The sequence below is a fragment of the Equus caballus genome, chromosome 3, assembly GCF_041296265.1.
Source record: "Equus caballus isolate H_3958 breed thoroughbred chromosome 3, TB-T2T, whole genome shotgun sequence".
Taxonomy (NCBI): Eukaryota; Metazoa; Chordata; class Mammalia; order Perissodactyla; family Equidae; genus Equus; species Equus caballus.
The window spans coordinates 19421961-19432770 of NC_091686.1; the positions used below are offsets into that span (position 1 = coordinate 19421961).

General features: G+C 50.4%; 1 protein-coding gene across 3 annotated transcripts; it reads right to left on the bottom strand.

Moving 5' to 3' along the window:
- Window positions 1-1038: 1038 nt before the first annotated feature.
- COG8 (component of oligomeric golgi complex 8) lies at window positions 1039-10732 on the bottom strand. 3 transcript variants are annotated; one of them, XM_070263064.1, is made up of 6 exons: window positions 10318-10712; window positions 8892-9099; window positions 7256-8083; window positions 5062-5230; window positions 3839-4015; window positions 1039-1867 (listed from the first exon to the last, which is right to left on the bottom strand). In XM_070263064.1, the coding sequence occupies exons 1-6, from the start codon at window positions 10710-10712 to the stop codon at window positions 1710-1712; spliced, it is 1935 nt and encodes a 644-aa protein (XP_070119165.1). In that variant the 3' UTR covers window positions 1039-1709. The 3 variants fall into 3 exon arrangements, with proteins under 3 accessions (XP_070119165.1, XP_070119166.1, XP_001497236.3); XM_001497186.6 differs by lacking the exon at window positions 1039-1867 and having other exon boundaries at window positions 3493-4015; window positions 10318-10732; XM_070263065.1 differs by lacking the exons at window positions 3839-4015; window positions 5062-5230.
- Between the last annotated feature and the right edge of the window lie 78 nt (window positions 10733-10810).

Consider the following 10810-nt stretch of genomic DNA (forward strand, 5'->3'; position numbering starts at 1 on the left):
AGCAATCACTTACTCTTGGGCCTCTGGGTCAAAAAGCTGCAGGCATATGCTACTGATCTCTATTACAAAGGCATTACTAAGGGATGTTAATCTCAGAGCACTGTAAGGAAGCATCAGAATGTTCTGGTGCCACCCTGCAGGAGCTTCTGGACATTGTCCAAGGGAAAGGAGGCTCCTTGAATTCTAATTTTCATAAGGACCCATGTTTTCAGTATAAATGAGCGCTTTCTAGAGACTTCCCCAATAGTTGGGTCTTCAACCTCACCTCGGGGCACTGCCGCGTCCTGTTCCTCTCCAACATTTAATGCACACACAGCCAGTTCACTTTTGCTTGGCCTCACAGGCCCCCAGACTTGGCCCGTTTAGAGAAAGCCATAGAGGACAGTGGGTCTCTGTGTTCCTTTAATTAACTGCTGTTTAAAGCACATTTTCTCTAAACAACTTACTGGACTTACTACGTAAGTACTTGGATTTTGAGGACTTTGTTTGGTAAGAGAACCTGTGTTGCAAAACTTGGCATAAAAATGAGGTAAGACAAGTATGTAAAGAAATGAGTTCCTTCACCTCTTGACAAAGCTTGACAGTGTCTTAAGGCTAAACATTGGCCAGCATGATGCTAATTTATTTTTCCAAAATAAGTGTGGTGACCAGGAAGCACAAGTTCTGCTTTCTGTTTCTGTTCTAATTGTGACAGAAAGAGGCTCATTGCTCCTTCTCAACTGTCACCCCTCCCCTAGCCGTGCTCCATGGCCTCCTCCCAAAGAATAGCCAGGTACCAGCTGCCCAAGAGATCTCAGCAGAAAAATCTTCCCCAGCTCTGTTAAAGGTGGAAGGCAAAAGCTGGAGACCTACTAAACTGTATCTGAACCTGTTAAAATGTGTGGGCGCTCATTTACAGTAGTATTGTCATTAAACACTTCCATGGACCGGGGCCATTCTGCCCTGTGTTTTACCCTCACAAGGACACTGGTGTCCAAGGCAAAGGAGACACTGCAGGTAAGACACACCACAAGCCCTTTGTCAAAAGAAGTCAGTGAAGACAGTCAACCACCTTAACCTTCATTCTTAAACACAGCTTTCAGATATTTTGGAACCACATTATTATCAAATCTTGGCTTTGAGAAGAGATTACACAAGTCTTAAGAAATGTCTACTGAGGGCCTGGCTCGGTGGTACAGTGGTTAAGCACACATGTTCTGCTTCGGCAGCCTGGGGTTTGCCGGTTCGGATCACGGGTGAGGACACGGCACCGCTTGGCAAGCCATGCTGTGGTAGGCATCCCCACATACAAAGTAGATGAGGATGGGCACGGATGTTATCTCAGGGCCAGTATTCCTCAGCAAAAAGAGGAAGATGGACAGCAGATGTTAGCTCAGGGCTAATCTTCCTCAAAAAAGAAAGAAAGAAAGAAATGTCTACTGAGAATGGCTATTTATTTACCTCACTTATCTCCATACAAAATTGCCAGGAAATGTTCACTCCTTTAGGGAAGTTATTTTTCTTCTCAAGTTGAAGGCACTATTTTTTGTTCATAGTTCATTTCAGGGCAAACACTTTAAACATCTTCCTCCATCTCAGTTTGCCATGCTTTGGAAGTTTATTGTTTTCTGTTAGAGCCAAGCCAATACCAAGTCGATCCCAAGTCAGACATGCCCAGCTGAAATGTTTTTGTCTTGGTTTTCAGAATCCTCAGATGTAGCAGGAAAGCTTTAGTCATTCACTTCCATCCAGTGGATGTTTGTAAATGTCCTGCTGTCCATTTTGTCAATGAACAGGCAGCCCTGCAAGTGGTCCATTTCATGCTGGATGATGCGGGCTGCCCACCCACTCGCCTGCCACACCACCTGCTCTCCTCTAGGATCCAACCCTGCAAAGGAAGTGACAGCCTGGGTAAGGACATGCTGAACTGCATCACTGCCAACCTCCCTACCCTCTCCCTGTCCCTGGCTGTTCTATTCACAGGAGGCAGCATCAGAAGGGAATGTTGACAGCAGCCCCTGTCCTTCCTATAAATGATGCCTCAACTCTGCCGATTACCAAGTATTCAACCTGGTTCCCAACTCTGACAGTTCGGTTGGTGGGCCACTACGGGGCTGAGATGAGAAATGATCTTCCCAAGGTGCTTCCCCTCTGAACACTCCCGGCGCTTCTGAAATATTGCTGTTTGCTTTCAATTCCTAACAAAGCATTTCAGCTTGGTACAACATAAAATAGTGGGATACCGTCGACTTTCTGACCCTCTTAGACTAAGTGCCTTGCTCAAGAGGAACAATCATCCCAACTCCAGCAAAGGACCACATTCGGCAAAACATCCTGTGGTACGACAGACCGGGGATGGCTGCCTCATTATCCTGGACTGGGCAAAACTGGGTCCCACTTTTCACTCCACCATGACAAATCTAATTAGAACAGAAGTGTGTGTGTGTTAGAGACAGAAAGACACAGAGCGAACAAGAGGGCAGAGCAGAGGACCGAGTGTGAACTAACAGTGGGACTGGGTCCCTCACCCCTGTGCCCCACTTGAGCTGGCTCTGCTCTCACAGGAGCCTCTTTCCCCATCCCAATCTGTCGGGCCTGAACCCCCTCCGCTCCCGGGTCCTGCCCTTTCTTCATGCCAGGAGGCTCCGCTGGTCAGCCGTCAACGTGTCTACACCTTAACTGGAACTTCGCAGAAACCATTTCGTGGGATCCGAGGCCGCCGCCTCCACAGACGGAACAGATGAACGCGCTTACCCAGCCACCCCAGGGCCCTCGCCGCCCCGCACCTGAGATCTGCACGGCCTGGAAGCGGGGCACGTAGGCCAGGAAGCCGGCGACGCTCTCGCAGCCCTCGGGGAAAGTAACCAGGCGGCTGTCCAGCACCCGCAGGCTGGGGTTCACGAACACGCGCAGGGGGAAGGGCTCCATCTGCCGGGCCTCGCGCAGGCGCGGCGCGCAGGCGCGGCACAGCGCCTCGGGGAACTCCAGGGCCAGCACCTGCAGCGGCACCCCCAGCTGCGGCGCGCTCAGGCCCACGCAGCGCTGGCGCCGCATCACCTGTACCAGCCGCTGCACCAGCCGCTGCAGCTCCGGCCCCGCCAGCTGTGCCGGCTCTACCGGGGCTGCCACGGCCCGCAGCGCCGGGTCCCCGACCTGGCACACACGCGAGTAGGGCGGCTCAGGCGCTCCCTGCACCAGACGCCGCAGGTAGCGCCAGTAGGAGCGCCGGCGCGCCGGGCCCTCGAGGCCGTCCCAGGCAGGCGTGGAGCTGCAGGCCCGGGCGCTGCCGCCCGCCACCCCCTCTCTCCACAGGAGGGCCGGCCCCGTGCAGCGACGCGCCCTCGCCTGCAGCGACCCCAGCAGCAGGCCCATGGTGCGCCCAAGCGGAGCCACCCACCCGCGTCCCTCGCCGGCCTCCGTAGCCGAGGCTTCCGCCGCCAGGAACGCCGGGAAGCGTAGTTCCCACGCGCCTCCCGGGGGCGCTGGCACCGCCCACACTGCGCAGCCCGCCTCTCGGTGACGTCAGTCAGCTTTATTATTGAATTCCATTTCTTATCGTACAATCAGCCTTTTACAAGCAGCACTCGGAGGTTCCCCCTTCGGTCTCCTCTCCTGAATCCCTCGGCAGCCTCTCCCCTGGGACGCACTCGCGCTTTCCGAGGCCTCCACACCCGCGGCGGCGCTCCTTCTCAGCGGGCCCTGCCGGGAGCCCGGCGCCCGAGCCCGGGGACCGCGCCGGTCGGCGGCGGGAAGGCCCGTCAGGGGCCCGCACCGGGCGCGTCAGGCGGCAGCGGCTCCGCCGACCCAGGCTCCTCCTCCTGCCCCGCCTCAGAGGAGGCCAGAGTGGCAGGCTCGAGGCGCGGCTCCTCGGCGGGGAGTGCTGGGGCCGGGGCTGGGAGTTCGGGCACCAGCTCCTCCTCGTCTAGACAGAAGACCGTCTCCCTCTTGGGCAGGATGAAGGCGAGAGGCTCCTGGACGACGCTGACGTCCACGTGCCCGAGGTTTCCGTACTTGGAGAGCTGAGTGGGTGGAACGCCTGACCCATGGTAGGGAAAGGGAATGGAAAAAACGTTTAATAAGTTAAAATACTGATGTCACAGGAAAGAAAAAACACTTAGAGGAAGTTCAGACACAGCTACCATATTTCCACACAAAATTCATCTTTATGATATGGGACAGGAAGCTATACTGTCAAGTGAGACTTTGAAGGTGATCTGGAACAGCACAGTGTAGGGCGGATGGAGTAAGAGCCCGAGAACCAAGGCAGGCACCGGTTCCCCGTGACAGGCCCAAGGCAGAAGCTGGGGGAAAGCGGAGAGCAGCCGCTCTGCTGGTGCCATCGCTGGCCCACTGCCCTTGGAGCAGTGCTTCCCACGCCCCCTTCACAGGCGCAGAGAGAGAGGGCACAGGGAACTGAAGACAGTTTGGGATAAATATTTTTAAAACACCTCTAAACATTTCATATAAATAGAATCATACAATCTGTGGTTCTTCTGTGACTGGCTTCTTCCATTTAGCCAGGTATTCACATATATTGTATGATTTCATTTGAAATGTCCAGAAAAGGCAAATCTATTGCAACAAAAAGTAGATCAGGGGCTGGCCCGATTGCATAGCAGTTAAGGTCACGCTGTCAGCTTTGGTGGCCCGCCCGGCTTGGCTGGTTCAGATCCTGGACGCAGACCTAAGCACCACTTAATCAAGCCACGCTATGGCAGGCATCTCATATATAAAAAAGTAAAGGAAGATGGGCACAGATATTAGCTCAGGGTCAATCTTCCTCAGCTAAAAGAGGAGGATTGATGGTGGATGTTAGCTCAGGGCTAATCTTCCTCAAAACAAAACAAAACAAAAAAGAAAATAGACCAGTGGTTGCCAGGGGCTAAGGGTGGGATTGGGGAATGACTACAGATGGGCATGAGAGATCTTTTTGGGGTGATGGAAATGTTCCAAAATGGTAATGGTGCACACCTCTGTACACTTAATACCAAACAATGAATTTTACAAATGGGTGAATTATTTAGTATATGAATTATATCAATAAAGCAGTTTAAAAAAATCTTTTCTTCTCCTTTCTCTTACCTAAGGTCTGTGCTATCTGAGCTGGTGGAAAAAGGACCTGGAGACAGCGATTTAAATAAGGAACCAGGTCTTCCAGGAAGACAGTGCAGAACTGGACGAAAAGCTCTTGCTCCCCACTGCTGAAGGCAGCCTCTTCAGCACGATGGAAGGCCAGGATTATTTTGGTTACCTAAGAGACAAGGACACCATCAATCACTGGGGTAGTCTATCACCATCAGTAGTGCATGAAACTAAGCACAAATGTGCATCCCTCAAGTTTTCATGAAGAAAGGAGTTCCAAACAGTACATTATATCACTATCTTGTTTAAATTCAGACTTGTGGTCAATCTCCAGAGTGCTGCCACTTCATTGGTGTATTTCTGACCCAACTTGTTTCATTAATGGAACAGTGTCCAGTTCCAGTGGAAGAGCATCATGAAATTATACAGAGACTACACTGTGCTTGACTCCCATGGGAGATGGACTAGAACTATATTGGATCCAGGAAAATGAAGCAAATCTCTAAAAGGTTTCTACTGAGTAAGGCCTTTGAGGTTACAGGAAGCTAGGACCACTAGAAAATTGTAAAGAAGAAAACAGCTGGAAAGAAAGTTCCATATATAAATAACAGAGCAGCCTACGTGACATTACAGACAGGAGTCACAGTGACAGGGTTAAGAATAGACTCAGGTGCTGGACATCCTGGGTTCAAGTCCCAGCTGTGCCACTTAGTGGTTCTGTGACTTCCAAGTGATTATTTAAGTACTCCATGCCCTCTCTGCCTCAGTTTCTTCATCTAAAGTAGGGCCAACAACAGGACCTACTTCATAGGGTTGTGATGATCAAGTCTTAATACATGTAAAATATGATGAATGCCACCTGGCACAAAGTAAGTTCTACATAAATATTAGCTGATTAGTATTATCTGAATTCCATTGACTCTAAAAAGTGTCAGTGCTCATGCTTTCTTGCTCTTTATTACAGGAGAACATCAATAGAAAGATTTTATACAACCACATCACAACTGCCACTTGGCTGACGATTTATAAGATGTCATCCATTTTAAGAAGCATCCCCATATATAAAGATTTAAATGTGTAGAAAATGTGCACCATACTAGGATATTAGTAGTGGTAGTACTGTTACTTGTGTTAGGCAGAATTCTCAGACGGCTTTTGTGATTCCCGCCCCTTGCTATCCACTCCTTTTTGTAATCTCCCCCCCTTGAGTGCAGACACAATCTGTGGCTTGTTTCTAACCAATAGAGTATGGCACAAAGGTGAAGGATTTTGCAGATGTAATTAAAGTCCCTAATCAGTTAACTCTGAATTAATCAAGAGGGAGATTATCCTAGGTAGGCCTGACTTAATCAGATGAGCCTCTTAAAGGAGGGTTGAGAACATCCCTAAAAGAGACTCAGGAAGGAGGGATGTCTCCTGTTGGCCTTGAAGAATCAAAAAGCCACAACATGAACTGCCTATGGAGTGGGGCGGCCTCTAGGTGCTGAAGGCCTAGTCCTACAACTGTAAGGAACAGAAATCAGCCAATGTGAATGAGCTTAAGAGGGGACCCCGAGCTCCAGATGAGACCACAGCTTGGCTGACACTGATTGTAATCTTGTGAGCAGAGGACCCAGTTTGCTGTGCCTGGACTCCTGACACACACAAACTGGACATGAGGGGCTGGCCCCATGGCCAAGTGGTTAAGTTCGTGCATTCCACTTCAGCGGCCCAGGGTTTTGCTGGTTTGGATCCTGGGCGTGGGCATGGCACCGCTCATCAAGCCATGCTGAGGTGGCGTCCCACATAGCTCAACCAGAGACACTCACAACTAGGATATACAACTAGGTACTGGGGAACTTTGGGGAGAAGAAGAAAAAGAAGAAGAAGATTGGCAACAGATGTTAGCTCAGGTGCCAATCTAAAAACAAAACAAAACAACACTGGAAATGATAAATGTATGTTGTTTTAAGCTGCTATGGTTGTGCAAGTTTGTCATGCAGCAATAGAAAACTAATACATTACTGAATTGTTACTACAGGTGAGCCACTGCTAGGTCCCATGCAGGGGGACTAACCAGAGCGTCTCAACCAGAAAAATCCCTAAACCTCTCTAAGTCAGCAGGCACCACTGTCACAGGAACTGGGTTATTACAAAAGTTTGGCCACCTGTTACCAAGGAAGGTCCCAGTAGAGAGCCAACAGCATGTGCTCACCTTGGCAAGGGCATCCTCCAGGGTCCCAGTCACATCTTGTGCCAGGGCCACAGGGCAGCAAAGGCGCAGATCATTGAAGGCGACCAGAATATTATTGAGAAAGCAGGCAAGGGGTGGAAAATCTAAAAGCACCATGGGCGGCTGCAGGGTTCCTGGCTGAGTGACTGGCACAGCAGCAGGCAGGTTACTGCTGCCCAGGATGGCTGGAGCCAGGATGAGGGTGTAGGAGTTCATTTCATCCTGGAACTTCTCCACTGCTTCCTGAATTGCTTTCTGGAAAGTGCTAATGGCCACCCGCTGGAAAACTGGAGCCAACTGGCCCCGGAAATCAGCCCCTACCCGGCTGAAGGACAGCCCAAAGTACATGCACTGGCCCAGCAGAGAGTCCAGGCGGCCGCCTATCCCCCGGTGAAGGTCAGTTTCCAGCACCTGCAGGAACTGTGAGACTTTCTGCAGCACCCAGCCATGGAAGATGGCACTCTCATTCACAGTGTGCTCCCCCATGGCAGGGGGCAGCAAAGGGTCCTCATCTGAGAAGATGGCACGGTACTGGGTGATGATATCGAATAGATGGACACGGCAGGCCTCGATGGTTTTTGTGATGTGGAAATAGGGATCCTCATTGGGGATCGCAGTCAGGATGGAACGGAGCCAAGCATCTCGGGCCTGAAGAAACTTCACCCTCAACTCAGCCTCGGTGAAGACATCCATGCGCCGCAGGAAGCCAATGACACGGAGGCAGGCAGGGAGCTGGATGTTGGTCCTCAGTTGCTGGATCAGCTGGGTCAACATCAGCTGCATGGACTGGCGCACTTCGTTCACAATGCCCTGACAATAAAGGGGGTGAGTCACACTACACACACATAGGGAAAGACACTCCCTGGAACCCATTCCACTAACCCTGACTATTGCAGACCAATATTCCCACTGGTTTCCTGACACACAAAGTAGATTCTCTAAAGCTGATGCATACAGGTTCACTAACAAAGATCTGGTTCACTGTGGCTGCAGGTCCTGCTGGTTCTCCTGCCTCACTTGCTTCCTGACGCTTTCCCCCTGCTTGCTGCAATCCAGTCACACTGGATGTCTTTGTATTTCTTAAACATTCCAACTTCTTCCCTCCTCAGCCCTCTGTACTTATTCTTTCCACTTTCTGGTTTGCTCTCTCCCCACATCTTCTTGTGGTTGGCACCTTCTCATCACCTGTGTCACAGCATAAATGTTAGCTCTCCAGAAGAGCCTTTCCTGACCACTCTACCCAGAGTAACCCACCCTAGTCTCTTTTACCACGTTCTCTGGTTTATTTTCTTCAGACACTCACGACTATCTGAAAGCATCATACTATTTATTCACTCATTTGCCAATAGTCGGGTTACACTGATGAGAGCCAGGACCTCATCTGCTTTGTTCACATTGTATCCCGAGCACTGACATTAGTGCTTGGCACACGATTAACATTTATCAGTTGAACAATTGAGTGAATGCACCTCTTATGTTCAAGCCTGCCTTGCTGGCAGAAACTGATGTGAAACTGCAGGGAGTTGCCCTAAATCTTCTGCCTAAAGTTTCGGTGATGACCACAGAATTACTGATTACAAGCACGTCAGTTTCAGTCCTCTCTGGGCAAGCTGGCTACCTGGATGACAGGGATGGAAGAGTATTTCCTTTCCAGTCGGCGGACGTAGGATGCAAGCTCCAGGGCCTCTTCATAATAGCTGTTCCGAACACAGGTGTCCATGAGCTGAGGAATCTCCAGGATTTCCAAGATTTCTGTATGCCGGTTTAGAGTCAGCGTGTTCATCCGTCGATTTGAGCTGATCTCCTCAGCCTCTTTCACAAAGTTCCTAGTAACAGTCAGGAGAATGTTGGTTGCTCACTGCTCTGCACCCAAACCTTAGCTACAGTTACCAAGCGTTTAATATGAACTGGGCACTGGGCTGGATGATTTATCTGATTTAATCTTCACACCAAATTTTTGAGGTAAATACTACTACTCTTGAGGAAACTTTGATCCCAGAGAGATTAAGCAACTTGTCCAAGATCACACAACTAATAAATGATAAAAAGATCTGAACCTAGATCTGCCACTTAACTAGCTGTGGCAAGGTACTTAGGCTCTCTGAACTGTTTCCTCATTGGTAAAATAGCAGTAGGAACCACCTCATAAGGATGTGAGGATTAAATGAGATGATATGTATAAAGCATTCAACACAGAACCTGACACAGTAAATGTTCCTTTAATAAAAGCTGTTATTATTTTGGTAATAATGCACTGAACTAGCCTACAAGCTACAGCCTTACCCCCAGTTCCCTCAGCCTCTTAATCTCCTATGCTATCGTTCAACCTTAGTTCCCACCACAGGCTCCATTTCTTCATAATTGCAGAGACCGGCTTTATGAAGTCCCCTATTTATTCTAGGCGGGTGGAAGGGTACAAAAGCTATTGTCAAATATCCAAAGACCCAAAAGAAAAGAAACTTTTACCATGAAAGGCTGGGAGGCAGAATTAGGGATAATGGACTTAAGATCTAGGGAGGCAGAAGATGGATCAAAAAGGAGGGATTTTTTTTCATAATTTTTGCTGCCCCCAAATGGGAGCATTTCCTTGTCAGCTTCCTATTAATGAGTTTTGGAGCAGGTGACCTCTGGTCTGAGCTGGTGTGTGTACATATATATTTACACAAACATGCACATATGTTAAGATGACAAGTGTAAAGCGTTAACTATGTCAGACCCAAGGATAAGTGCTTTGCATGGATTCTCTTGGTTTAGTGCTCACAACACCTATGGGGGAAGGAGGTGCTGCTGGGTTCCAATTCTGACTTCGAAACTTACTAGCTGTGCCCTTGGACAGTCACCTCTGAGTCTTAACTTCCTCATACATAAAATGGGAATAACAGTACCTGCCTCGAAGGCTGTTGTGAAGTTTAAATGGATTAAGAAAATGCTCACAGCAGAGCCTGACACGTAGTAAGAGCCACGTAAGTGTTAGCTATTTCTATCATCATAAATGTCAGCTATTAGAGTCGTTAAAAGCCCCTTTAGCGCCGGGCTCGCCGCACCTGCAGCTCTGCTGGAAGCTGGGCAAGCGGTCGAGCAGGCGGCCGAGCGACGCCTCCACGTCGCCGAAGAGACGGTGGATGCGCTCGGTGCACTCGGCGCCGCGGATGAAGGTCTTGTAGTTGGCGAAGGCCAAGTCGCGCGTCTGCTGCAGCAGCTGCGCCCGCTCCTCCGCCAGGCGCTCGGGCTCGCGCCGCAGCCGCTCCAGCTCCGAGCCGCTCAACTCCCGGAGGTAACGGCCCACATCGGGCCGCTCACGCCAGTGGGCCTCCGGGAAGCGGTCCCGGAACAGCGACGCCAGGAGTCCTTCATCCTCCACCTCCCCGAGAGCCGCTGCAGTGGCTGTCGTCGTGGCCGAGGTCGTAGCCGACGATGGGACAGTCGCCGTCGCTGCCATGTTCCCGACAGCAGCGTCACTTCCCCTCCGGCCCAGCGGGGGCGCTGGCTCCAAATCTAGGACCGGAAGCAAGAGGGACACACTTCCGGTCTCTATGG